The sequence below is a fragment of the Ustilaginoidea virens genome, chromosome 1 (genome assembly GCF_000687475.1).
Source record: "Ustilaginoidea virens chromosome 1, complete sequence".
NCBI lineage: Eukaryota > Fungi > Ascomycota > Sordariomycetes > Hypocreales > Clavicipitaceae > Ustilaginoidea > Ustilaginoidea virens.
In genome coordinates, this window is record NC_057316.1 from 3,772,666 (window position 1) to 3,798,163 (window position 25,498).

The 25,498-nt window shown below is 57.8% G+C and overlaps 9 protein-coding genes across 9 annotated transcripts; 2 read left to right on the forward strand and 7 right to left on the reverse strand.

The window, feature by feature from the left end:
- Positions 1-659: 659 nt before the first annotated feature.
- UV8b_00813 (uncharacterized protein) lies at positions 660-1,382 on the reverse strand (the record flags this gene model as incomplete). Its single annotated transcript, XM_043138311.1, has 1 exon — positions 660-1,382. One exon carries the CDS (start codon positions 1,380-1,382, stop codon positions 660-662), a length of 723 nt encoding a protein of 240 aa, XP_042994245.1.
- An 831-nt stretch (positions 1,383-2,213) lies between these two features.
- On the reverse strand, positions 2,214-5,657 carry UV8b_00814 (uncharacterized protein; the record flags this gene model as incomplete). Its single annotated transcript, XM_043138312.1, has 7 exons — positions 2,214-2,273; positions 2,415-4,129; positions 4,233-4,358; positions 4,806-5,016; positions 5,183-5,298; positions 5,380-5,545; positions 5,637-5,657. The coding sequence occupies 7 exons, from the start codon at positions 5,655-5,657 to the stop codon at positions 2,214-2,216; spliced, it is 2,415 nt and encodes an 804-aa protein (XP_042994246.1).
- A 1,486-nt stretch (positions 5,658-7,143) lies between these two features.
- UV8b_00815 (uncharacterized protein) lies at positions 7,144-8,249 on the forward strand (the record flags this gene model as incomplete). The annotated part of the gene is made up of 2 exons (XM_043138313.1): positions 7,144-7,174; positions 7,294-8,249. The coding sequence occupies 2 exons, from the start codon at positions 7,144-7,146 to the stop codon at positions 8,247-8,249; spliced, it is 987 nt and encodes a 328-aa protein (XP_042994247.1).
- Positions 8,250-8,860: 611 nt separating this feature from the next.
- UV8b_00816 (uncharacterized protein) lies at positions 8,861-10,800 on the reverse strand (the record flags this gene model as incomplete). The annotated part of the gene is made up of 2 exons (XM_043138314.1): positions 8,861-10,592; positions 10,721-10,800. The coding sequence occupies 2 exons, from the start codon at positions 10,798-10,800 to the stop codon at positions 8,861-8,863; spliced, it is 1,812 nt and encodes a 603-aa protein (XP_042994248.1).
- A 676-nt stretch (positions 10,801-11,476) lies between these two features.
- UV8b_00817 (uncharacterized protein) lies at positions 11,477-12,509 on the reverse strand (the record flags this gene model as incomplete). The annotated part of the gene is made up of 5 exons (XM_043138315.1): positions 11,477-11,901; positions 12,005-12,146; positions 12,226-12,251; positions 12,324-12,342; positions 12,450-12,509. 5 exons carry the CDS (start codon positions 12,507-12,509, stop codon positions 11,477-11,479), a joined length of 672 nt encoding a protein of 223 aa, XP_042994249.1.
- A 727-nt stretch (positions 12,510-13,236) lies between these two features.
- Positions 13,237-14,407, reverse strand: UV8b_00818 (uncharacterized protein; the record flags this gene model as incomplete). The annotated part of the gene is made up of 2 exons (XM_043138316.1): positions 13,237-13,313; positions 13,429-14,407. 2 exons carry the CDS (start codon positions 14,405-14,407, stop codon positions 13,237-13,239), a joined length of 1,056 nt encoding a protein of 351 aa, XP_042994250.1.
- A 475-nt stretch (positions 14,408-14,882) lies between these two features.
- UV8b_00819 (uncharacterized protein) lies at positions 14,883-18,304 on the reverse strand (the record flags this gene model as incomplete). The annotated part of the gene is made up of 4 exons (XM_043138317.1): positions 14,883-16,476; positions 16,580-17,500; positions 17,639-17,911; positions 17,985-18,304. The coding sequence occupies 4 exons, from the start codon at positions 18,302-18,304 to the stop codon at positions 14,883-14,885; spliced, it is 3,108 nt and encodes a 1,035-aa protein (XP_042994251.1).
- A 1,596-nt stretch (positions 18,305-19,900) lies between these two features.
- UV8b_00820 (uncharacterized protein) lies at positions 19,901-22,221 on the reverse strand (the record flags this gene model as incomplete). Its single annotated transcript, XM_043138318.1, has 5 exons — positions 19,901-20,539; positions 20,617-20,922; positions 21,025-21,248; positions 21,541-21,758; positions 21,884-22,221. The coding sequence occupies 5 exons, from the start codon at positions 22,219-22,221 to the stop codon at positions 19,901-19,903; spliced, it is 1,725 nt and encodes a 574-aa protein (XP_042994252.1).
- A 2,169-nt stretch (positions 22,222-24,390) lies between these two features.
- UV8b_00821 (uncharacterized protein) lies at positions 24,391-25,309 on the forward strand (the record flags this gene model as incomplete). The annotated part of the gene is made up of 6 exons (XM_043138319.1): positions 24,391-24,486; positions 24,585-24,677; positions 24,745-24,857; positions 24,914-25,025; positions 25,082-25,102; positions 25,193-25,309. 6 exons carry the CDS (start codon positions 24,391-24,393, stop codon positions 25,307-25,309), a joined length of 552 nt encoding a protein of 183 aa, XP_042994253.1.
- Positions 25,310-25,498: the final 189 nt, after the last annotated feature.

A 25,498-nucleotide genomic window follows, 5' to 3' on the forward strand; every position in this document is an offset into this window, starting at 1 on the left:
GAGTGCCGAATACTCTTGGCCGGAACCTGCAGGGCTTGGGTTGCACGGATAGCACAGGAAGCAAAATGGTCGCGTCGCGAGTTCCAGGTTGCATGATTGCGAGGCAATGGGGTGGGTGCATGAAGAAGGGATTTCAAGTTTCGGGTCCACGGTCCACGCCGCACGCAACAGAGCACACCGCGGCACACCACAGGGGTCCTGAAGTGCGTCATACATCATCTCACAGATAGTGGGGTGCGCAGCCTACTGCCGCCATCCACCAACTCGTACGGAGGAGTCTGGTATCTACATATGTATCATGGCGACTTCGGGCGGGATGGAGTCTTGGGCACAGCTTCTCGCACACAAGGCGGTCAGATTAGGACGGCTCAAGCTTCCAGCCTCTGCTCTTCAGCGTCCCCCCGGAAATCTAGCGGCAGCATGGCGCCAGCTTGAGCAACTTGAGAGCTTCGCACATGGCACATTGGCACATTGGCACATGGCACACGGGGCCTTGGGCCGTGGCAGCGCCTGCTACAGTATGCACACCCACCGCCGCCCTCGCCGCCCTCGCCGCCCTCGCCGCCCTCGCCGCCCTCGCCATGGACGCCGAATGCGCCGGTCCGTCGACCCCGATGCCGTGCCGGCCTTGCGGTCCAACGGAAGTCCCCCTCTGGGCGCTAATCGGCCTCCCAATCCATGCTCTCCACCATCCACTCCCACCCGTCCTCACCCTCACCGTCGTCCCATCCAGGATCCATCCCGACCTCCCGGCCGGCAACCAGGTACGCCTCTTCCAACCCGCCCAGGATCTGCGTCACAATCCACCGCAGGTCGTACATCTTCAGAGGCGGCGTCTCCCTCCCCTCGGCCGCGTCCTTCCACCTGTTCCGCAGCTCCTTGGCCTTCCACAGCGCGTGGTTCACGTCCCCGCTGCCCAGCGTGGCGCGCAGAGGGCCGTCCTCCCTGTCCAGCGCCCTCAGCACGTCGTGGTGGTGCGAGTGGCCCGCGCGCCCTCCCGCGCCCTTGTGCACCGCGACCCCAAACACGCGCAGCAGAAACACGACGGCCTGCTCTATCCACGCGTAGAACTCGTGAAAATCGACCTTGAAGTTCCTCTCGGCGTCGGGGGCCTCGAAGCCCCATTCGAGGGGCGTCAGCGCGCGGCTGTAGGAGCTTTCGAGGTCGATGGATTTCCAGCGCAGCCTCTGGCACGTCTGCTGCAGGCGGTGGAAGGCCTGCGCTCGGGCTGGCGACGGTATCGACGGTGCGTCTGGCGAGTGGCGCGGCGGCGGCGCGGCGGCGGCGGGCGGCAGGGAGCGCGACCTGGTCTCGTGGCGAGCGAGGTGGTGTGCTCGGCGGGACAGGGGTGCCCATCGGGAGGATTCGAGGCCTTGCTGCATTTCGGGGCGGCAGCTGGGCGCAGCGTTTGCCGCATTCCTGGGTTTGGCCGAATGGGGGAGGTTTTGGGTAGGCAGCAGAGGAAGAATCTTGAAGCTGGGTCTGACGGGTCTGTCTTGTCTGTCTGTCGTGTCGATCTGTCGGTCGGTGCGGTCGGCAACTTGGCGCCGGCACTGCGGCGGCACCTTGGCACAACTGGCACTTAAGCACTGGCACTTGGCACCAGCTGGCACAGGCACTGGCACTGGCACAGGGAGGGAGACGGACCACCAGGCTTCAATAATTCCCGTCTCCACTCGGCCTCACGGCAACCACCGACCGAGTCCCGGTTCTGTCCTGCCATGATGGACCTTGACATCCATCCTCCTACCTACAGTACGTCTGCTTCGTTCATCTCTAAGCTATTTACAGCTACCGCCCGCATCTGGATAGCTCCCTCCCCTTGCAGCCTCTTCAAGAGGGACCAAACTCAACGACTGACAGACAGACGACTGACTGACTGACTGACTGACGATTCGGACAGCTTCATATTTTCCCCAAACTGACCAGACCTAAGCAAACACGCTACCCCTGATAGATCAGATTTCCCAAACTCCTCGGCAAAAGCTCAACTGCCAGACTATGCGTTCATACATGGCTTCGATTTCGTAAACCTACTTTGCAACTCCCCACCCGGGCGGGGCCAGCGCAAAAGGCAAGACACGGAGAAAGGGGAAAGGGAAAAAGAAAAAAAGGAAAAGAGAAAAAGGAAGAAGAAGAAAAAGAGAAAGGAAAAGAAAAAGAAAAAGAAAAAAGAGAGAGAGAGACTGCCAAAACATGCCTCTTGCGCATCCTCATTCCGGCGCCCTGATCCTCTTGGCCGCCTTGGCGGTGCCAATGTGCGTGTTGTGCACCTGATGGATGATTGACCACACACACACTCGTTAGCGTTTCACAAACAAACAAACCACCCACCACCACGTCGGCCACGTCGGCCACGTCGGCCACGTTGAGCAGGTCAAGCAAGACAAGACAAGACAAGACAAGGCACGTACCTTGGTCGCAAACCGCAGGCTGGTCAACGTTTCCTTGAGGTGAGTCTCCAACGGGGACACCATGACAAACATGAGCGTCTTGCTGTTGCCGCCCAAGCTATACTGGAGCAGATGCGTGAGCTTGGAATTCCGGTACGGGATGTGGCCAGAGCCCCGGCCCAATGCCTCAATCACGTCCCCGAGGCAGCTCAGGCTCCTGTTGATGTTTTGGGTTTCCCTCATCCGCTCGCCCTCTGCTTCCGAATGCTTCAGCCGCTCAGACCCGGCCAAGTCGACCAGGTTCAGCGTCCCCTCGCAACGCTCTCCGGTCGCCGCGTTCTCGCCAACAAGCTTGAGGATGAAGACGCTATGGGACCTCGAGGATCGCTCGTTGGCCTTGGTGGCGGCTACCGAGCGGTTCCTCTGGGCCTCTTGCAGGATTCGCTCGACGCTGGGAGCCGAGTTGAGCTGTACCGTCCTGCAGTTGAGGATCGTCGTTTGCTTGCGCGACTCGTCGTGACGGATCTCGAGCTTCCTTGACCTCGCGTCTCCGGCGCGGTCATTGGGAGCCAAGAGGTCGTTCAGCTCCTCGTTGTAGACCTCGACAAAAGAACCTTCCATGGTGTATTCCCACGACTTTTCCTCGAGCTTGGTCATGGTGTCGTAAATCATGTGTGTGGCCCTGGGGATCATGCCGTCCTTGGAGGACATGGTGTACGTCTTTCCCGACCCCGTCTGACCGTAGCAAAAGATGCACACGTTGTAGCCATCCAGAGCGCTTTGCACGAGCTGCGCTATCTCCCCAAATATCTCTTCGTTCTCAACGGCCGGGGGGAAGACGCGATCAAACTCAAAGGGGTAGTTCTTTCTCGAGACGGCGCCCAGACTGTTCCTCTCTTCTGGTCCGGCCAGAACAATTTCCGCCGACGTCTTGTCGTCGGGAAACGAGATGCCGGCTTGTCGGCATCGCTCATCGGCGCTTGCGGGCCGCACCCGGCACATGACTCGAATGTTGCCCCTGAGCTCCTGGTACTTGTTGAACAGCACCCGTCTCTCGGTTTCTTCCTTGATCAGTTTCTGACGAGCCTCGTCCGCGGCGGCCAGAGCTTCCTGAAGTCGCCCCTCCATGTTGGAAAACGAGTCCGACTGGGCCTTGCTGTCGGATTCCAGGAACTCGAGTTGCGACCGAAGCGAGTTGATTTTGGCTTCGAGCGTGGTGTTTGACGCGGAGAGCTCAGCAATGCTGGTCTGGAGGCAAGACTTGAGCTGCCTCTCACGTTCGAGATGACCTTTGAGGCCGTCGGATTCTGATCGTGCGTCGCCAAGTTGCCGGTCCTTGCGTTGCAGCTCGAGATGCAAATCTTGCTGCTCATTTCCCATGCGGGACCTCAAGTCCTGGATTTCGCGGTCCCTCTTGTGGCGCTCATCCTCCAGCTCCTGCTGGTAGTGTCGAGCGAGGCCGTCTAGACGCGCCTGGTGCTCCTTGGCCTCGTCGTCCTTTAACTGGTCCAGTTCCCGGCTTAGTTCGTCCATGGCTTTTCTATGCTGCCTCGAAAGATCGTCGACAGTTTCCCTGTGCCGCCTGTTCATGTCTTCGATTTCCCGACTTTGCTGCCACGTAACCTTTTCTAGCTCATAGCGCATACGCCGCTCCTCGTCCCTGGCTGCGCCGAGGTCTGCTTTCAACGTCTCGTTTTGCTCCTCCAGTCGTTTGCGGTGGTCTTCGAGCTCCGACACTGGCCAGCCAAAAAAAAAAAAAAACAAGAAGGAAAAAAAAAAGATTAGAATGTTATCCCGCTTTCTGGGAGGAGCAGCAGCATGCTTTGCTGATTGACCTACCTCTGGCTTTGGCTAGTTCAAGGGCATCCTCGTGTCCCCTACGTTCGGTAAGCGTGGCGCTCATGATGTCCTTGAGCTCCTTGAATTGCGATTCCATGCTGTCCATTTTCCCGTCGACGTCCCAAGCTGTGAAGCCGGCTAGGTTAGAATCCTTTCTCAAGAATTTGACGAGGGAGGGAGATTTGGGTGGAGAGACGGGTGCCTTGCACGCCGAGATGAGCTGCTCTATTTGCGCCAAAGACCGTTTTATCCTGTCACATGGCGTCTTGGGGGAGAGCGCCGAAGCGTCCAGCGGAGTCAGACGCAGCTCTGGCCCGGCCTTGTTCATTTTCCTTGTCTTGAGTGCACGGTGCCTCACGGCGGCTGCAGGGTTCAGAGGTGAAGATGGGTTGGTGGATGGCCGTGCTGGTGTCACTCGACAAGATGAGATTTCAGGGATGCTGCCGTCGTGGAGGCCCAAACTTTTGAGTCTTGTTGCAAGAGAACTTTCTCTGTCACGGGAGAAGGCAGGTGTAGATTTCATGTGCCTTATCTTGGTGTTTGCAGGGTTGGTTTCTGGATCGGGTTGCGTACCATGGCTGGCGGGCTCATCGAAACGATCGTCCGGTCGATGGCCATTGGCAGTTCGGGGACGGGTGGCTTGACTCCTGGACCTCAGATGAGAGGAGCGCGATGGCGGAGGATGGGACCTGTCGGCCTGGTGCTTCCCTGGTCCAAAGCTCTTTGTGAAGCTGCTTGCCGGCGCAGGAGGGGGGTTTGCTGTCGGTCGGCTTGGTCGCTTAAGCTGCGCATATGATGATCCTTGTCAGCCGAGCTTTGCTGCCTCGGTCGCCGTCTCTGATGAGGCAGCTGGAAAAGTCGAGGCAGAGAAAGAGACCGGGCAGGAGAAAACTGAAAAAAAAAAAAAAAAAAAAAGAAAGGAAAGAAAGGAAGAAAGACGCGGGGCGTACCTGGGTCAGTGCTTGTCCCTTGATGGTGCTGAGCGTGGCGGCGGATGCTGGTGGCGGCACAGAATATTCGGCGGCTCGGTCGGCCAAGGGCTTGCGTTTCGCATCAGGCTGATGTGCTGGCGTGGTCGACGACGTCTTAGCGCTATGCGGTTCGGGATGCGTCTGGTGTCTCGTGCCAATGGCTGCATTATCCCTACCTGGCTGAGGAATCTCGCGCTTGAGAGCGGGTTTCGCCCCGGGGGGAGCTGGGATGCAAGACTGCACTCTAGCGTTGTGTTGCGAGTCGGACAACTCTACCAGCCCTAGGTGAAGGGTCGGCCCAGGAAGGCGGCTCATCTTGGAAGCTCGCAAGGGCTGCTGCAGCTGCAGAGGAAGCAAGAAGTCGCGTGTCAGCCAAGCAGATCCGGAGCGGGGAAGCATTGCGGTTTTTTTTTTTTTTTTTTCAGGGACAAACCTGGATATCCGACGTTTCCATGGCGGGCAAGTTGTGCGTGGACAAACAAGGCTGGTGGCCTTGGCACGGGAGCGCAAAGAGAGAAGCTTCTTTTTTTTTTTTTTTCTTCTCCCTAGTTGAGATTGACGCGTTACGAGGGGTTGGGCAGCGAGGCGAATGTGCCAATGGTCCAATGATCCAATGTTGTTGCAGGATGGTCGGTGGACGCGGCAGGTTTCTGCTTTTTTTTTTCTTCTTCTTTTTTTTTTTTTTCTTTTGCTGGACGCTGATTATCCCTGCCCCGACGGTGCCAGTCGAGGAGGACACATGGACGGGAACTTTGCGTAGTTTGCGATTGGGGTTGGGGGGCGGGAGGGGGGTTTTGGTTTCGTCGGCATGCGATTCTGGATCTGGCTGGCAGGTGGCGCTGAAGCTCGCTCAGGTCAGACGGAGGGAGACGGAGCTTTTGGCAGGCAGATAAGAAGATGAGAAGACGGGGCGGGGCGGGACGGGTTTGTTTATCTCGTCGCGGGGGGCAACACGACACCGCCACAACCACACAACCACACAACGCCACACAGTACAGCACACAGCCACACAGCCACATACACAGCCACACCGCTGCCCTTTTTGGTGGGCATTCACATGTCTGCCGTTGTGCAACATGCCTTCCCAGCGAGCGCGAATTAAGAAAAAAAAAAAAAAAAAAAAAAAAAAAAAAAAAAAAAAAAAAGGCAAGAGCGTTTGGGCCCCCAGGTAGCCCTGCCGGCAGGCGCTGGTTGGTCAGCAGCCAAGCGGAAGGGGCCTGGGACCGCCGCCGCCGCAAACTTTGCAAAGAAACCCAACGCAAAGAAAAGAAAAGGAAAGCAAAGGAAAGGAAAGGAAAGGAGGAGGAGGCTTATCCCTTCTGAGACGTAGACGTAGACGTGGAACGTGGAACGTGGACGTAGGTAGTAGATTTTGGCGATGGATGGGCCCGTGACAACCAGACGAGGACCGCCGTCACTCCACCCTGCCGCGCCGCCGCTCTCCCTGGCCGAAACTTGTTCTGCATTTCATCCTTGGGAAGAGCCCAACGCCCGGCCGCGGCATTCCCCGACTCTCGCAAAAACGTCCAACGCTTTCCTCTCCGCATCTCGCGTTCCCTTTTCCTGCCTGCCCGTCCCTCTCGTAGGCTGCCTTGCCTGCCTGCCTGCCTGCCTGCCTCGAGCAACCACCCCGACCGGACCGGACCGCCCAACGAGCGAGCATCGAGCGCTTCTCCGCCGCCGACACGTCCGCTCGCCGACACGTCCGCTCGCTGGCCTGCCTGCTTGCCTGCTTGCTTGCTGGCTTGCTTGCTTCCTTTGACAAGCCCGAAACCCAGATCGTGCCCCGTCCCCGCTACGCGGCGCGAGCAGAGCAATCGTGAACCACACACGGTCAAGGCTTCCCCCTCACCGGAAGTCTGCCCTGGGGCTGTTGGGACCGGGTCCGGCTTCTTTTCCTGGCCAACCCCCCCCCCCCCTCCCCCTTCTTCCCCCCAGCCATGGAAAAGTACAGCCAGTACCGCGACCGGGGTAAGTGGCAACACTCTATCCGGCAACACGTCACGTCTGGGTCGGCAGCCCACGCACAGCCTGTGTGTGTTCTGTTTCTTTCTTCTTCCCTTTTGCTGACACGCCCGCCATGCCCAAAGCGACCGGCATCTCGCCCTTTCTGCCGCTCTCGACGCCGCTCTCGGCCGTCTCGGCCGTCGCCCACGCCGCCCTCTTTGTCTTCCGGCTGCCGTTCTTCGTCGCCTACGCCGTCAGCTACTTCGTCCTCTTCCACCACCTGCCGCTGCCCGTCGTCGCGCGCAAGATGGCGCTGTGGGGGCTCATGGCCATCCCCGGCATCTGGTGGGTGGACCTGCAGCTCGACGGCGTCAAGCGCGGCACCCTCTCGGACCAGCCCATCGAGCGCTTCCCCCATCCGGGCTCCGTCATCGCCGCCAACTTCACCAGCCCCATCGACGCCGTCTACCTCGCCGCCATCTTCGACCCCATCTTCACCCTCTCCTACCCCGGCGAGCGGAGGGTCCGGCGCGTGAGCCTGCTCGGCGCCATCGCCCAGGCCCTCGCCCCCGTCCGCACCGCCGCTCCCCCCAACGCCAAGCTGGTCCGTCTCGAGGACCTGCTCGACCAGTATCCCGACCGCGTCATCGCCGTGTTTCCCGAGTGCGGGAGCAGCAACGGGAAAGCCATCCTCCCGCTCAGCCCGTCCCTGGTCGACACCCCTCCCGGCGTGCCCATCTTCCCCGTCAGCCTTCGCTACACCCCGTCCGACGTCACCACCCCCGTCCCCGGCTGCTGGCTCGCCTTTCTGTGGAATCTCCTGTCCCGCCCGACGACGTGCATCCGGGTCCGCGTGGCCGCGAGCCAGGTGAACACGGCCGCCGCAAGGACCAACGGGGCGTCGCTGCCCGCAAACGGCGGCCACGACCTCGTCAAGAATAGGATCCCTCGGGGCGCCGACGTCACGGCCGACGAGCAGCGCGTGCTGGATCGCATCGCCGAGGCCCTGGCTCGACTGGGTCGCGTCAAGCGGGTTGGGCTCACCATGGAGGACAAGGCTGCCTTTGTCAAGGCCTATGCTGGTAGTAAGAACTCATAGGAATTTGAATACCCGATATGGGGGCGTGGACCTGTGTGGGTGTGTGTTTTGTACATGTGTGTGATTTTGCATTTTTTTTTTCTTTTTTCTTTGTTTTTTTTTTTCTTTTTTTTTTTCCCTCACAGATGACGAAACGGTGTGGAGGCTACTATACTATGCCCATGACGAAACCAAGTTGTTGGCGTTGCATCGCGAGGAGCGGGAATCTGCTGACGATGGCCCTTTGGCATGCCTTGTGTTGTGATTGTCTTGTGATTGTGCTTGAGCTTATGCTTGTGTTTGTGATTATGCTTCTGCTTCTGCTTCCGCTTCCGCTTCTGATGCTTTAGTGGATACACGACGTAAAACTTGTCGATTTCAGTTCCAAGTCCCCAAACACCACCACCTCCCCCCCCTTTTTCCCCCCTCTCTCTGCTTCTTGATAAATAAATGTACAAAACATGTCTTTTGATTTTCCCGCACCCACTGTACAGACGGCTTCCCTGTACAGACGGCCTCCCCTGTACAGACGACTTCCCTGTTCAGACGACTTCCCTGTACAGACGACTTCCCTGTACAGACGACTTCCCCTGTACAGACGACTTCCCCCGCCGAGGAAGGGCCACAAGAACCTAGTGGTTGGATCCGTCCGTGACACATCCCGAGCTTGCGTCGCTCACCAAAGCCGCGTACTTCTTCAACGTGCCCTTGGTGTACCGGGGAGCAGGGGCCTTCCACTCCCTCCGGCGGGCCTGCATCTCCGCCTCGGGCACATCCAGGTCGATGACCTGCCTCTCGGCATCAATGATGATCTGGTCGCCGTCCTTGACGAGGGCAATGGGCCCGCCGACAACCGCCTCCGGGCAGATGTGGCCGATGATGAAGCCGTGCGAGCCGCCAGAGTAGCGGCCGTCGGTCAGGAGGGCCACGTCCTTGCCGAGGCCGGCGCCCATGATGGCCGAGGAAGGCTTCAGCATCTCGGGCATGCCCGGCCCGCCCTTGGGGCCGTCGTAGCGGATAATGACGACCGTCTTGTCGCCCTTCCGGATCTCGCCCCTTTCCAGGCCGGCAATCATGTCGCCTTCCGAGTCGTACACCTTGGCCTTGCCGGTGAACTGGAGGCCCTCCTTGCCGGTGATCTTGCCGACGCAGCCGCCGGGGGCCAGGGAGCCGCGCAGGATCTGGATGTGGCCGGTGGCCTTGATGGGGTTGCTGAGCGGCCGGATGATTTGCTGGTCCGAGGGAAGGTCCGGCACGTGCTGCATGTTTTGCTTCATGGTCTTGCCGGTGACGGTGATGCCCGAGCCGTCGAGGAGGCCCTCGCTGAGCAGAAACTTGAGCAGGCCGGGCGTGCCGCCAATCTTGTGAAGGTCCTCCATGACGTACCGGCCAGAGGGCCGCAGGTCCGCCAGGAGCGGCACGCGGTCCGAGACGCTCTGGAAGTCGTCAATGGTCAGCTCGATGCCGACAGAGTCGGCGATGGCGATGAGGTGGAGGACGGCGTTGGTGCTGCCGCCGAGGACGGAGACGACGGTCATGGCGTTTTCAAAGGCCTGGCGGGTCATGATGTCGCGGGGCCGGATGTCCTCCCTGAGCAGGTTCCTGATGGCCGGGCCGACGGCCTCGCACTCGGCCACCTTGGCGGCGTCCTCGGCCGGGTTGCTGCTGCTCCCCGGGAGGGTGAGGCCGATGGTCTCGAGGGCCGTGGCCATGGTGTTGGCCGTGTACATGCCCCCGCAGGCGCCGCTGCCCGGGCAGGCGTTGCGGATGATGTCGAGCCTCTGCTCCTCGGTGATGTCGCCGGCAATGTACTGGCCGTAGGCCTGGAAGGCGGACACAATGTCCAGCGGGTCGCCCGACCGGCCGCAGCCGGGCTTGATGGTGCCGCCGTAGACCATGATGCTGGGCCGGTTGACGCGGCCAAAGGCCATGGCCACGCCGGGCATGTTCTTGTCGCAGCCGGGCAGGCTGACGTTGGCGTCGTACCACTGGCCGTTCATGACGGTCTCGATGCTGTCGGCGATGATCTCGCGGCTCTGCAGCGAGTACCTCATGCCGGTGGTGCCCATGGAGATGCCGTCGCTGACGCCGATGGTGTTGAACCTGTACGGGATGAGGCCGGCCTTGGCGACCGACTCGCGCACCACGCGCGACAGGTCCATGAGGTGCATGTTGCAGGGGTTGCCCTCGTACCAGACGGACGAGATGCCCACCTGCGCCTTGTCCATGTCCTCCTCGGAAAGACCGGTGGCGTAGAGCATGGCTTGCGAGGCGCCCTGCGACTTGGGCTGCGTGATTGCCGCCGACACTCTGTTGAGCTTGTTTTCTGCCTGGAGGGCTGGCGTGGCGGCGGATAGCAAGCGGCTGCAGACAGCATTATCGACAGCGACAACGACAACGACAGCGACAGCGACGTACGACGACGACAACGGGCAGGGCTGCTCGTCAGTGGCCCGTCGAATGCAGGAAGCGGAAAAGACGGGGAAACGCACCCGTGACTCCTTGACGATGTCAAGATGCTCTTGGCCGCGCTGGCCAAGGCCGTCGGCCGCTGGCGTAGAGTGCACAACATGGCGAGGTGAGGCGAAGAGAGGCGAGGCGAAGGGGGGGGGGGCTGACCCGGCCAGGTCTTGGTGAAAGGGACCTATGAAGTCAGAGCTCGCTCGGGAGTCGCCAATTCGAGACGCGAGATGGGGATTGTGGCCGCGATGTCCGAGGGGGAGGAGTGCGAAGAAAATGGGCAGAGATGCCGTTGTCGGCGCAACCAAGGTGGAATGTTCAATGATTCCTTTCAATTTGTGCAGCCAAGTTTTTGTCTCCTTGCCGAGTTGGCCGACACCGGTTCGGCTCCACTGTGCGTAATGGGCGGCTTCTCATTGGCCAGCGAGACGCCGCGCGGCTCCCCAGAGGCTGGACCTGCGCTTGCAACTGCATTTGCCATTTTTGGTCACGCCGAGGCCATAGGCCATATGCCGCCAAGGCATCGACAGGACTGTTACAGGACGGTTGCGGGACGGCTACGGGACGGTTACATTGGCGAATTTGACATTGACTTTGCACCCCTATGAATTCATGTGCTGCTGGAGCAAAGTGCTATCACGAGCTTCACGCGCTCCGTCCGCTGCGTGTTTGCGCCATTCCCTCGGGACACGGTCCGTCGACAATTGCTCATCCACTTCGGGGTCGGGGTCGGGTCGGGGTCGGGCCGGGGCTCGGGCTGGGGCTCGGGCTGGGGTACCGGGCCTTTGTCAGCTGCCGCCTTTCCCATCATTCCCTTGCTGCCCTTCAGTCGTCCTCTTGGTCAAGATGGCATCAATGACGCCCAGCCCCAGCGCTTCGTCTACGCTCAAATACTTGTCCCGCTCCATCATGTCGTTGACCTCTTCCAGGGAATACGTATCGGGCCCTTTGGCCTTGTTCAGGTGGTGTCGCATGATCTGGTTCGACTGGTCTCTGATGCGCTGGATCTGGTTCGCGTAAATGAGTATATCGGACGCTTGGCCTCGCGTCCCGCCCAGCGGTTGGTGGATCATGATGGAGCTGTGCGGCAACGCGAGCCTCTTGCCAGCTTCTCCGCCGGCGAGAAGAATAGCTGCCATGGAGGCGGCTCCGCCGACACAGACGGTGGACACAGGGGATCGAATATACGTCATGGTGTCGTAGATTGCCATGCCTGCCGAGGGTTTTTTTTTTTTTCTTTTTTTAACCAAAAGGAAATCAAAATGGCCAAGACGTCTCGGGGGAGACATCCCGCCAGGGGCGACAATGCAACATACCTGCGGTCACCGACCCCCCGGGAGAGTTTATGTACATGGTAATGGGCTTGTCGGGAGTGTCGGATTCGAGCCACAGAAGCTGGGCAACGATGGAGGCGGACATGAAGTCGTTGATCTCGCCGTTGAGACAGACGATTCGCTCCTGCAAAGCCGTCAGGCGCGTGCTTTCGGCCATCGGCCACCGACCGAGGGGGTGCTTTGCGTGTTTTGTCTCAATCTACCTGCAGGAGCTTGGAGAAGATGTCCCCTGCGGTACGTCGTCAGCCCCTTTCTCGTCCCGGCGTTGGTTTCACACCTTCTTGTCCGGAGGGAAACAAACACGTTCTCCTCCCCGACGCCTACTCCCCATCAGCCGCGGACTCGATGGAAAAGGAAAAAAAAATAAGAATAAATAAAAATAAAAATAATACAGCCAGAGCGTGGCGCATCCGAGGGCAGCGCTTACCGACGTCTCTTCAATGTACGGCATGGGAATGTAGTCCATGGTCGGCCCGGATCGCGACATGCTCGACAGGGCAAAGGCTCGTTTGGGACAGTGCGGACGATGGGCTGGCGGCCTTGCAAGCCTGAGCCTGAGCCTGAGCCTGCACATGGCGGGGAGCGCGCGAGTTGGCGACGCCATGATGCTGCATAATCGAGGCTGGCGAGAGGGTTTGAAAGCTTGGGGGGGTTGAAACTTTGAAACTGGACGTGAGAGGATGGAGATGGAGCATGGCGTTTGCTTCCCATGCCAATAGCTCCGCGGTCAATCACCCAACCGGCGCTGACCTAAGCGGCCTATGCAGAAAGCGGGGCTTAGCTTTTGCCCGCGCGATTCGATCGATCTGATTCGCTGCGAAACATCAGAGGATAGGTCCGATAAGGACCTGCGCAGTTACGTCGGTTGCGCATCCTTGCTCGTCATCTTCTGCCCGTCTTGTCCTCATCTTGATCTGCTCGTCATCTTGTGCCTGTATTGCCCTCATCTTCATCTGCTCGTCAATCTTGCATCTCCTTGCAAGGCGCGGCTCGGCTCCCGTAAAGCCGTGGATAATTATTTGCCCCCGCCCAGCAGCAGCCAGCTCCCTTCAGGCCTGTCGCAACCATCTCACGACGACGCCTCGGCACGGCCCATCATTGTCCGTCCCACTCGGAACCCAAGACGCCGCAGACCACCAAGTCAACAGGACACGGACCTACAGCAGTCACAGTCCGGCCGAACCCGTTGACGCGACGCCACAGCCCAGCCCGGCTCACTCGCACCGCCCGTCGGCCCCATCAATCTCCGCGACCCAGGCATTCACCTTGCGGGCCACCATCCAGCTCGTGTCTACCGAGGGGCGCCAGTCAGTCAGTCAGCACCTACATGGGGAAGATTCCCTCCCACCGAATCGTGAACGTTGGTCCGGCAAGAAGAAGAAAAAAAAAAGAAAAAAAAAACTCACCCTCCCTCGTGCAAAACGCGTGGGCTATGTTGCCCTCGTCGACCGTGATGCTCGTCATCCCCTTCTTGCCCGCCCTCGCCCGCCGCCGCCGCCGCGCGATAAACTCGTCCCTCACGTGGTCGGCAACCCAGTGGTCCTGCCTGCCGTAGAACATGAAGAACCGCGGCGCACGGGGCCCTGTCGTGCTGCCCCCCGCCGTCCCGTCGTCCGCGCCGGATGCCTCCCACAGCGCGTCCTCCCACGTGTCCTCCAGGATGTCGTCAAGCTCCGACTTGGCCATGTGGAAGGCCTGCAGCACGCCGTCTCGGCTCTTGAGCCATTCCGCCGTCACGCCCGCGGCGCGCGGCGAGAAGCGCAGCACCTTCTCGACGAGCCACTGCAGGGCGCGCTGCGGCAGCAGCCCCAGCAGAGCTCCCGCGTACGCCGCGAAGTGTGCGTCCACGGTGGGCAGGCCGCGCAGCCGGTTGAGGCGGGTGCCGGCCTGCGAGGCGGCGAGGGAGGCGATCGTCGGGAAGAGCAGGAAGCCGTGGCGGAGGCGGAGATGGGGCGCCCGGCTGGCATCCCGCAGGTGTCTGTGGAATATCTCGACGCAGATGTAGGCGCCGATCGAGTGGCCCATGAGGATGACGAGGTCGTAGGGCTTGTCGTCGGCGGGGCCGCCGTCGGGGCCGCCGCCGGGGCTGCTCACGCGGCGGGAGGCCACGTCGCGGTACGTGGCGTCGACCTGCGCGTGCACGTCCAGCGGCGGGTTGTCGGGGCCAAACGGTTCGTGCTCATCGTCGCAGAAGCCAGCGAGGTTGGCGCCGTAGAGGTCGTACGCCGTGGCTCCGGCTGCCGAGCTGTCGAGCAGGCTGCGCAGCGCGTCGAGGAAGTCGACGTAGAAGCCGATGAGGCCGGGGTTCCCGCACACAAAGTAGACGAGAGCGCGTTGCTTGGCGCCGCGCACCTCCTCGGACGGCTTCCATATGCAAGACAGCATGGCTTTGGCAGCTTTCGTGGGCCCAGAGACGGGGTTTGGGGTTGTTTTGGAGGGTCGGTCGAGTGACTCGCGTCTGTGTGGGGCAAGCAAGAGCCGGGCTTGGTTGATGATGATGATGATGGGGATGATGTGATAATGCACCACGACGCTAGCTACCCCTGAATACTGAATAACGGTACTCCGTACATACATAATAACCCCGGCGTGTTGGCAGCATTCCACCCTTGCAACTGGTGGCATACGTGTGGCCGGCCTGCTTGGTGGGAGGAGGGCCTGGAGGGCACTGCGGAGAACGAACCAACGCACCCATCATGTCTCCTGGCCTGCAACAACCAACCAGGTTTTGTATCTTTTTGCGAGGACAGCATAGCATGGCCATGCTGGGCAGCCACTCCAATCAGACATCAGACATGAGACACAGCATTACAGATACAGTCTAAGGGGAAAAAAAAAAAAAAAAAAAAGAAGCCCCCCGCTACACCACCTTGACCGTCTTTCTCACCTCCAACAGACCAACAGCCGCCTTTGTAACAACCGCCCACCGAGGCATGTACTGTGTCACTTCGTGAAACGCTGGAATAGTCTCGCCACTGTTCACGTCCGACCAGGAGCATCTGGCCGTTATGGACAGCTCGTCCGCCGACTCTCGCGGCTTGAGCTCACCGTTGGTGGAATCGCCAGCTCCCATGGCTTCGACGCCAGCAACATCCTCCCGGCCGCTCGCTAGACCACCACCACCACCACCACCACCACCACCACCCAGCTGAAGTGTGACAGTCCAGGGCCCCTCCCATTTCCGTCTCCAAAGCTGAACGTGCTTCAGACCTTCGGACGGATACGATCCGAAGCGCTCGTCTCTGTTGCCTCCACCCTCGACGGAGAAGCCAAAGACGGGAGACGAAAGGTCCAGGAAGCAGGTGCGGCTGTTTAATGCATCCACCCTGACTATGACGGACTTGCCGTCAGCGCCTCTGGACGCCTCAACGGACACGACATCGGCCAATCTGGTTCCGTTGGCAACATCTGGTGTCAACAGGGAGGCGTCGTAGCTGCACGTCTTGACGTCTGCGCGCACCGTCGGTCCGGAGCATGTGATGGACTGGCCAGCTGGCGTGGGCAGGGAGCTGATGACGGGACGAACAAACTCTTCCAGGCCCATCAGGTTCACGACATTGGTGCCCTTGTCAATGTCCACCACCTCTTGGAAGAAGAACTTGAATCGATTGTTGACGGAGAATGGGAAGGCGACCGAGTTGTAGACTAGCGTCACGATAAAGACGGCGAGGAGGAATAGGGGGACGTGATGGGTGACGCGATGTATGAACGGCGTTAACGGAAGCAGGAGCATAATCGTCAGTACGCCAACCCCCATCAGGGGGGCGAGCAGACTGCTGCCGTCCGAACCCGTCTTGGCCAGAGAAGTAGTCTGCACCAATGCCAGGTTGCCCAGGACAATGACGTATACGGTACCCAGTAGGAGGAGTTGGGGGAACCAGGTCCAAGTGGGAAGCCAGCCCGACCAGCTTTGTTCGTTTTCGTAGGCAGCATGCCTTTGCCCGAGGTCGGCTTCCGTGTGTCTCGATTCAGACACCGATCGTCGGTACGTGCTCGCAAACGTCGTAACCTGCTCATCGGATCCATAACCGCGCTCGCCAGCCCTCAGCGGTGTGGTTTCTGTGGCATCGGGGGCATCCTCGGCGTTCTCGCCGTCTTCCCGCCCCCCCTCGTGTTCAGCGCCTTCGTCTCTGTTGCCGCTAGCCTGTCCGGCATCGCCCCCTCCCTCGCCGACCTGTTGGAGGGCAAAAGTCTGCTTGCTTGGAAGGGCAAACTGTTCCAGAAAAGAAATGAGAACCGCCCCAAAGGCGAACGTATGCAGAAAGGCCAAGGAATAGACGCCGCCGATATTCATGCGATCTTCAGCAACGGCGGCCAGAATTGAGAGAACCCATGTGATGAGAAAGATCCAAAACAGGGCAAATCCGCGTTGAAGAGCACTTGGTCGAACGAAATGGGCTCCTCGCAGAATGAGCCATGAGAGGAAATAGAACAATGAAATCATCTGTGCCCAGCTGTGCAAAAGTCAGTACCTGGAAAAAAAAAGAAAGAGAGAGAGAAAAAAAAAACAATACCCCTGGAGGAAAAGGGGGGAGAGGGGGAATCGTGTAGACCTACACAGCGTAGCTGCTGCTATAGATGATCAGCGGGTTAACCTTGGCCAACAAGTAGACGGATCCGACAGTTAGTCCGCCTGCAACAACCAAGGCAAGTGGAAATCTGATCAAGCCTTTCCATCCTCCAATCGGCACACGACCATCGCCCTCGGATATATCCGTGGCTCCGTCCGCGGCAAACAGGTACCACTTGTCCTTGCGCACGAGCAGGTGGGCCACGATGACGAGGGTCAGTGGTGTGGTAATGAGCAACGTCAATGTCCAAGCAAAAAGCCCTCTAAGCGGAAAAGCCGACCAGGCAGCTCCATACCAATCGAACCAAACGCCAGCCGTAGGCCGACCGTTCTGAACCAGATCCTTTCTGCCGTCAGACCGGGGACCGCTGAAGCGGGCGCTGCTGCTGGACCTGGACAGGGATTCGGCCGAAGCCAAAGCAGCCGAGAGCATGTGCCAGATGGAGTCGACCGACGTGTGCCGAGCGTCGTCTTCTTCGGTGTGATAGCGAGAACGAGGGGAAAAGAAGGCAATGTCGAGACCGCGCTGGCCAAAGTTGTCGACAAAGACCGAGTAGTCGGTCGCGCTTTTGATAACACCTCTCTCAAAGGCATCTGCGGCAACGACTGATCCGAAAGGATGTGGGCTTTTGGAATAGGCCTGAGCAGTCTCGAGATCGGTTGTGCGGAAAAGCATGGCCCGACCGCCTGCCCCAGCTCCTTCCAAGTTGACAAATGTGTGACAGAACCGGACCAGAGGGCTATAACCGAAAGCTCGCGCGCCTAGCAGACCATCCTCTTCGGCATTGTTGAAGAGAAGGACGATGCCATTCTTTGGTTGGCGGCCGGGGGAGGTAAAGTGACTGAGCAGCTGCAGCAGGGAGACGCAAGACATGCCGTCATCAGTCGCACCATAACCAGTGGAGACCCTCGGGAGAGTCAGTGATGAAGTACGAAGAATGGGAGAGGGGGAAAAAAAAAAACCCAAAAAAAAAAAAGCCGAGTGCCCCCTCGTCCCCCCCCCGTACTGGCAAAACTACCTAATGCGACCAAGACTTACGACTTACGAATCAAAGTGGCAATTTACCAACACACCTGCGCCGCCACGAGCTGCTCGTCGAGCATCTTCTGAGCGCCACCAATCCCCCGCAGGGTCGTCCGAGCCGTGAACGTAGACATAAAAGTTGTTGCCCTCGAAATACTGGCCAACTGCGCTGCCTCTGGTAGCATAGGTGACGTTGGAAATAACATCATCAAAGAGGGTAGCTCCCTGAGGACGAGCCGGGGCCTCGGCAGCTTCGACGCCAACGCCAACGCCAACGCTAGCGGATGACAGGTAGCTGCGAGACGACGAGTCAGATACGGTCCCTTGCTGGGCGCTCAACCTGCCTCTTCCCGCTGGCATTGACCAACCTGCTTTGCCACGGAACACCACCGGTCAGATCCGTGGTGTAGTTGACCCCGTTTCTGTCCAGGATCTCGCGAGACCGGCGGATGAGATAGTCCCGTACGATATCGTTCTCGTGGCTATTATATGGATGGTAGAACCTGGTGATGGCCTGCAGGTCCGACCATGCCTCGGTTAAGTTGATGCCTTGGGGCAACTTGTCCGGCGACGGCGCGGACGGTACAGTTTCGTGGACATGGATTAACGAGATGAAGACAGCCAGGTAAACGACTGTCGTCCAGAATGTCACCTGGAGCGGCCGGAAAGCGAAAGGGTTTCGGGCCATCAGGGCGGCAGGAGCGGGAACGCTTTTCATCTACAGATGCAGAATCAAAGATCCGAAAAGGTCGATGTGGCGAGAAGCAATGAAAGGCGCCTCCATAGAGGATCACGAAGCATACATAATGCAGGGCGCAGCCTGAATAGCAACGGGTGCCGGTGGGGAAGAGGGAAGAGGAAAACGGTTCTAGGGCTTAGGGGTCCGCTGCTAGCTGCAATTAGGTCGACTGAGGTGGACGGGTGACGGCGAGCGCGCCAAAGGTGATGGATGGATGGATGGTTGGATGGATGGTTGGATGGATGGTTGGATGGTTGGGAAGCCAGGTGGGGCTGGCTGCTGGCATGAATAATGTATCCCCTTATGGTAGTACGGAGTATGGAAGTAGTTGTTTGGAGTTGACCAGCTCCTAATTACTTCCCCATCTTACTACCGTGTATTGCATGCCAGTTCAGTTTAATGAAGTTATCAAGATGTCTCTAAAAATGTAGCCATGTATTTATTTCCTTCTCTTCCAAAAGTAGACATATCCGCTAGTTGAAAGACAAACCGAGGTTAGGTTAGGTAAGGTAGGTACCTAGGTAGGTACCTACCTTCTAGGTGACCACTTCCTACAGGGTAGCGCAACAACATCCGAGATACATGCACCGTTATTATATTGGTAAAGAGAAAGAACATTGGTAAACCCTGAACCCTACTTGTTAAAGCCTTGGGTACCCAACGTACAAAACCTAACTTTGAGTCTTGACCACCCCCTTCACATTCGGTGGTTTTGTTTTTCGACCTTGGCATTTCAATTGTCAGACACCTACGCAGGGTGCGCATCGCAACCTGGCAGGTCGCTTTATCCGCTGCACCAGCTTCAAGGTTCCAGTCCCTTCCAGTCGCTTCCCTAGTGCCAGATGTTACCGCAGCGCTACGGAGAGCAGGCGGCCAACCCAACAACAACCAACCATCACGAACAGCATTGCAGAGCAAAGACCCGCAGCCGCAGCCGCAGCCGCAGTCGCAGACGCCAGGTCTCGTGCGTCTCGGCGAAAGCAAGGTTTACTGGGCAGATCAACAAGACCCCGCGCTTCCTGCAGTCGGCAGTCGTCAGGGCCTCAGAGATCGAGCCATCCCATCCGTCTTGCTGTTCAACCTTTACTGCCTAGACATTGACCAGTTGCCGCGTCTTTGCAGCAAAACACAGCAACACAGCAACACAGCAACGCAGCAACACAGCAACGCTGTGGCTACGAAATTCCCCATTATCAATCTTCATGTATAATTACTAAAACACAGAAAAAGAAACGAACCAAAAAATTAGGATACATGCCTACTGCGGTTAGTTGAGACCCTGCCGTCTCTTAAAAAAACACTTGGCTTGGTAAGAACTGGGGTGGTTTTGCCTGGTCAAGTTGCGCATGAATGAAAAATCTCTCGTCGTCATCATCATTCATCAGTGCCAGAAGCCTTGTTGTCGTCACGTAACCTTACCACGCAGCGCGCCCAACTATCGTGCTTTCCTAAATGTCAGGTCCCCTCTTGCACAAGCAGCTAGCTCCATGTTAGCAGTGAATTAGCCTGGCATTCGGTCCGAAAACGGTTGGAAGAGCTACTCGCTCAAGCTCCGGGAGGAGGTGGAGGAGGAGGCGGCGGCGGCGGCGGCGTATCGCCGGAGGGCGGAGGAGGCGGAGGAGCTCCAGAACCCGAGTATTTTGGCAAACCGGGGGGTGCGGCAAGTCCTGGCGGAGGGGCGTAGCTACCGTAGCCGCCATAGCCAGAATAGCCGTTCTGGGTTCCAGGTGCCTGGTGCTGGGACTGGTGATGCCACGGTGGAGGGGCTGATGCACCTGACGAGCCTCCGTAGCCATGCCCGTTGCCGTAATGATAGTCCCTGTCCCTGTCCCTGTCCCAGTCACGGTCGCGGTGGTCGCGGTGGTCGCGGTGGTCGCGGTGGTCACGGTGGTCGCGGTGGTCGCGGTTGCGGTGGTCGCGGTCCCGATCGCGATCTCCGTGGTTGTCATAGCCACGATTCCGCTCTCGAGCCCAAGGTGGTGCCGCACCAGAACCTCGAGACTCTCCGTCGTTGGAATCGTGGTGCCTGGTTCGCCAAGGCGCTGGACCGCCTGTTGGCCCGCGCTGCCAAGGCTTGGCATCGTTCCCCATGTTGTTAGCACTGCCGGCTGCGTCTCCCCCTGGCCCGGCCTCAATACGAGCGGGGGGACCGCCGGAGCCTCCATCAAGCTCTTGCATAAGTTGCTGCAGCAGCAGCAACGTTAGTATCCCTTACACGCGCGTGTCGACCGACTAATTCACGGGAGGGGGGCATGACGCACCTCCATTTCACGATCAACAGCGTCGCCGCCACCGATCCTAGCAGCGGGACGGCCTTCGTTACGCCAGCTAGCACCCCTCTGTCGGTCGGGACAGTCACGGGCCATGTGCCCCGCGTTTCCACACACACGACAAATAATGCTGGCAGTGTAGTTTTGGCGCTCGGGGCAATCATACTTGCGATGACCTATCTTGCCACAGTTCTGACAAGCTTGGTTCTCGTCGTCACGGAGGGTACCGTTGAGAGCAGCCAGCTCTCGAAGTTGGTTTCTCTTGAGCTCGTTCTGACCCTCGGGGATTGAAGCAGCCTAGAAACGTGACAAATCGTTGATGAGCACAACAGGATGAGAAGAAAGGGAGCCTGAAAAAGAGGAAACAGACAGGGCGGCGGTTCCGCTCAAGACGCTTACCGTTTCAATGACGTTGTGGATAAGCTGTTTCGCCTTGTTAATCTTGTCCTCCGTATCGGCCATGATGAGGCAGTGCAGGTCCTCCTCCTGGTTGCTTGAGTGAGCAGCATCCGAACGACCTTTGCCCTCCTTGACGGAACCTTTGCCTCGAATAGCAATCTTGGCACCGGATTCTCCTTCCATCTTTTTGAGAGTATTACCACGGGGTCCGATAAGTAAGCCAACTTGATAGGGGGAGGGAAAAGTCTACGTGTTAGTATCTGAAAAATTGGCTCATCAAGATTCAAGGTTAGGCGTGCGGAGGATGGGAAAGCACGAGCACATGGGCTCATCCCACGAAGAACCAGGCATCTCAAAGAACCTCCACAAGGCCGCAGTGAGACTGATGAAACTCCAAAGAGGGCGGCACACACAGAGAGAAGAAGAAAAAACCCAAAAAAAAAAAAAAAAAGAAGGTAAGGGGGGAGGGGGGACAAGAGGAGCATTGGTTCGGGTTAGGAGGGTTAGCAATCATACTGAAGTTAATCTCCGGGTAGTCATTCACAGGCACATAAACCTTCTCTTGGGTCTTTGTTGGCCTGCGATAGTCCTGTGGAGGGTGATAGTTAGGAATCGTCTTCATGGCTTTTTCAATCAGCTTGTGTCGTTCGTCTTCCAATTTTTTGCGGTATCTATACTCTCGAGTGTTGATACGTCGGCCATGGTTATCATACTGTGGAGCTGGCGAGGGTGATCTGCGTCGTGTGTCAGCTCGCGTCATCTCTTTTTTCATCTTTTTTCTTTCTCTCTCCTTTTTTCTTTTTCTTTTTCTTTCCGAAACCGAAAGAGGGGAAGGGGGGTTATATGCCGGGAAACGCACCTGTCGCCGTCTGCTGGAACGACATCGTCGATGCGCAGCTTTTGGCTGATCTCCTCGATGCGAAGATGCAGTGTGTAGGCTTCCAGCTGCTCGCTTGTCATGTTGGACATGATGGCGGTGGGAAGACCCATGAGGCCGGCAGCCTTGTTCTCGGACGCGTCGCCCCATCTGTTGCGCTTCTTTCTTCGCCGGGGGCCGTCTGCTTCACTTCTAGGTTCAGGGTCGCGACCACGGAAAGTGTCGTCACGATCGACGGCTTGCTCCTCGTCATCGGCAAAGCGTCGCTTTCCTAGAGGGATGTTATTCGAGCCCGTGATGCCTTGGTTGCGCCAGGACATGGTGACGCATATGTTGATGGCGTTGCGATGTGCGCGGTTGAAGGGAGTAAAGGATAAGTCGCACGGGGTCGGGTTGAGAAATTCGTTTGGAGGCAAAAAGACGGGGAAGTCGCGGACTAAGATTGTTCCGGCGGATACTGTTAGATGGGCGAATGGAAAGTGGGGCTGGAACCATGTACTACATAGCAGGTAGGTACCTTATGTATTTATGTTCCTTGGTAGAGACTGGAACAATCCAAAACATGAAAACTGCGACAAATACAACACCCACCCAGGTTCCTAGCATCTGATAGGAGGCCGCATGTGGTATACCTCTCTATCCATAGGGATTTGATGTTTTTTAACAGTGCATATCCCGTCTTCCTAACACTCTTAGTAGGGAATCTTTCTCTTGCTGCTCTCTCTTTGCAGCGCATGTATACTAACAACTGTCGATACTGGGGCTTAAACTTGCAGTCTTTAGCCTCGCAATACGCATAAATATTCGGAAGTTGCAGGTGAATCTAGGCAACCCTCCCTCCCGGGCTCACAACTACTGCCCCAGATTATGACGGCGCACGTTGTGGTGTGGCAGCACATTTTTGCGCAACGTTTAGCGTTGCTTGTGCAGCGAACAGGTTGTCCGGTACTCGATACATGGTCAAGTCCCTGTCCTCCTTTCATTCATGCTACTCCGTACCTCGAAATGCTCTATTTCCGGAGTCCGTAGCGAGGGCTTAGAACTAAGCCTGGACTTTATCCGAGCTTAAAGAACCAATCACCACTCATCATCCTGCACACCGCCAGATGACCCCTACTCCTACCGTGTGCGTACTCTTTCAGGTCTTAGTGTTGCGATTGATTTTCATTAATCGTAAACCGCCCCGATATAGGTCACCAAGCGCACCATGACCATGTCCCGTCTCCGCAAAGTCTCATAAGAGCGGACGGGCGGGGGTGGCTGTCACCGGGAACCAGCCCGGCGCACCCTGTAAGGGTAGGCCCCCTTACCCAGCAGTTGGCGCTGCGAGACTTGGGAGCAGCAGGAGGCTTGGGGGCTCGGGAGTCGGCTATGATGGCGGGCGGGAAAGAATGAGACCCCTTGTTGGCCTCGGCGAAGCCCATCGTTCCAGCAAGACTTGGAACAGAGCCCAGGCCCAGCGCGCCGGCTCGTCCGGGGGGTCCGGGGGGTAGGGAAAGGGGAATTTGGGGCTCTTTTGTTTTGCGAGAAGCAGGACTACCTTGGCTGCCAAGCAGGTACCTATCTAGTCTACCAGGTGGGAAAGTCATCGGAAAGTCATCGAGAGATGGCATATCCACCGGAGAGGCTGAACAAGAACTCGCGCACGTCTCGTATTGACACGAGATACGAGATACGAGGTAGGATGGGATGGGATGATAATCCTGATTAGTAAACTTAGCATGTTAAACTGGTTCAATGCTTTTCAGGAAATAAATTTTAAAGCAATACTATAAGAGCTTGTCTTTCTATTACATATATGCTTTAATCAAAGCTGCATCATCACTATCCTAACCACTCCGTCGTATCCGTACTATCCAGCCTACTGTCAGCGCTACTCCCGCGTACCCTAGTCGGTGCACGCACGCACGCAGCACCGCCGGTCAGGTGGAAGCCAATGGAAAGCCTCGTAGTACTGAAAGATGCATCAGCAGGCTGTGCGATCTAGCAGTGCTCAAGGCGGACGAACAACGCGTCATCTACGGCGTTCTTGATGCTCACGCTCAAACATGTCACTCATTTGGCTCTGTTGTAAATGCTGGAGTCGCAAGTGCAAAAGGAATTTGGTAGTAGGTTTTGGCGGCTGGACCAGTTGGCAAGGAGGTATCTAGGGTGTTTCCAAGAAAAGGCGGGGTTGACGCAAACCCTAAAGAGCGATGATGCATGCTGTTGCCATGGATTTTGACGGACATGAACTGGCACGCACGACCGAAGGGCCCGAACGGTCGAAAGACCCCAAAAGCGGAGCCGAGGGATTTGAATGTGGGGCCACCGGTCCGTGCAGCCGAGGAACCCCGCGGGTCGGCTGGCTTCTCCGGCACTAGCAAGCCCCTGGCCGGGTGCCGCGCTGCCGAGATTTCCCCTCCTTGCCAGGCGTGGCTGAGGGTCTGGATTCGTAATCGTCGTCTCGTAGCTCAACCGTGCCAAACAATCCGTCACTATCCGCCTCAATGCGAGGAGGCCAAGGCCGCCTGCGGACTCGCAAAACCGCCCCCCGTGTCCCGCAACTCCCGTTCGTAAACAGCACCCTAGCCGGGCCATCGCAAGTACGTACGTGACGCGCGGGGAACTCGGGATCCTAGGTGTAGACGTTTTCTTTTCCAGACAATCCGGGAAGCAGAGTGTGTGGTGACGTCAACAACAGCAGCAACAACAACAACAACAGTCTCTCTCTCTGCTCCGGTGGTTCCAGGAGCAACGGCGGCAGCTTGTCAAAGTCGAGAAATCTATCATAAAAGCAAGCGCTCCTCCTCGCTTCCCATCATCCTCAACACTCCTCACCACTTCTCACCACTGCTCTTCAGTTCTCATCAGATCCCATCACTCCTCATCCCTCGTCCGCCATCGTGCCGTTCAGCAACGCCTTCAAAATGCGTTTCGGATCCGTCCTCGTCTTTGCCGCAGCTCTCGCTGTCCAGTAAGTTGGAGCATGCTTAAACACTGCCATTCACGCCGACTCAAACACATATACAGGGCCCGCAAGAGCCACGACGCCCACAACTGCTGCAGACGGAATTTCGATGGCACCTGGTCCTATGATGAAAGTCTTACCAAAGATACGTGCGCAAACTACTACAAAGACACGGCAAGTGACAACATCACTCAGTTTCTTGATAAATAATATTCTAACAAAATCTGCAGGGAGTTTTTACCTCGGGCGTTGTAAGACACCTTTGTGCCGAGACCAGACCCTCGTACGAGAAGAATTACTGACTTTTTTTTTTTTCTTTTTCTTTTTCTTCTTAATGCTAGTGCCTGCAACGACCCGGCGTCGAGATCGATGGTAATGGCTTTTTGGGAAACTGCCAGCGACAAGCAGGGCCCAATTCCCGAGACCAGATCGGGGCTGGGTACCACGAAGCTTGTTAATTTCCATGACCAACGAAGGCTTCATCACTTCACACCTCGGTCCCCGGTCCTCGGTGTTGTAGGCTGTAAGTGATGGGGTCAGGGTTTGGCAGGACCGCCGGTGGGACACAGAGCGTCTCCAACATTCAACATGTATAAGCGGGCATGGCTCCCCCAGCCCGCGGCTTGTCAAAACTCTTTGACTGTCTG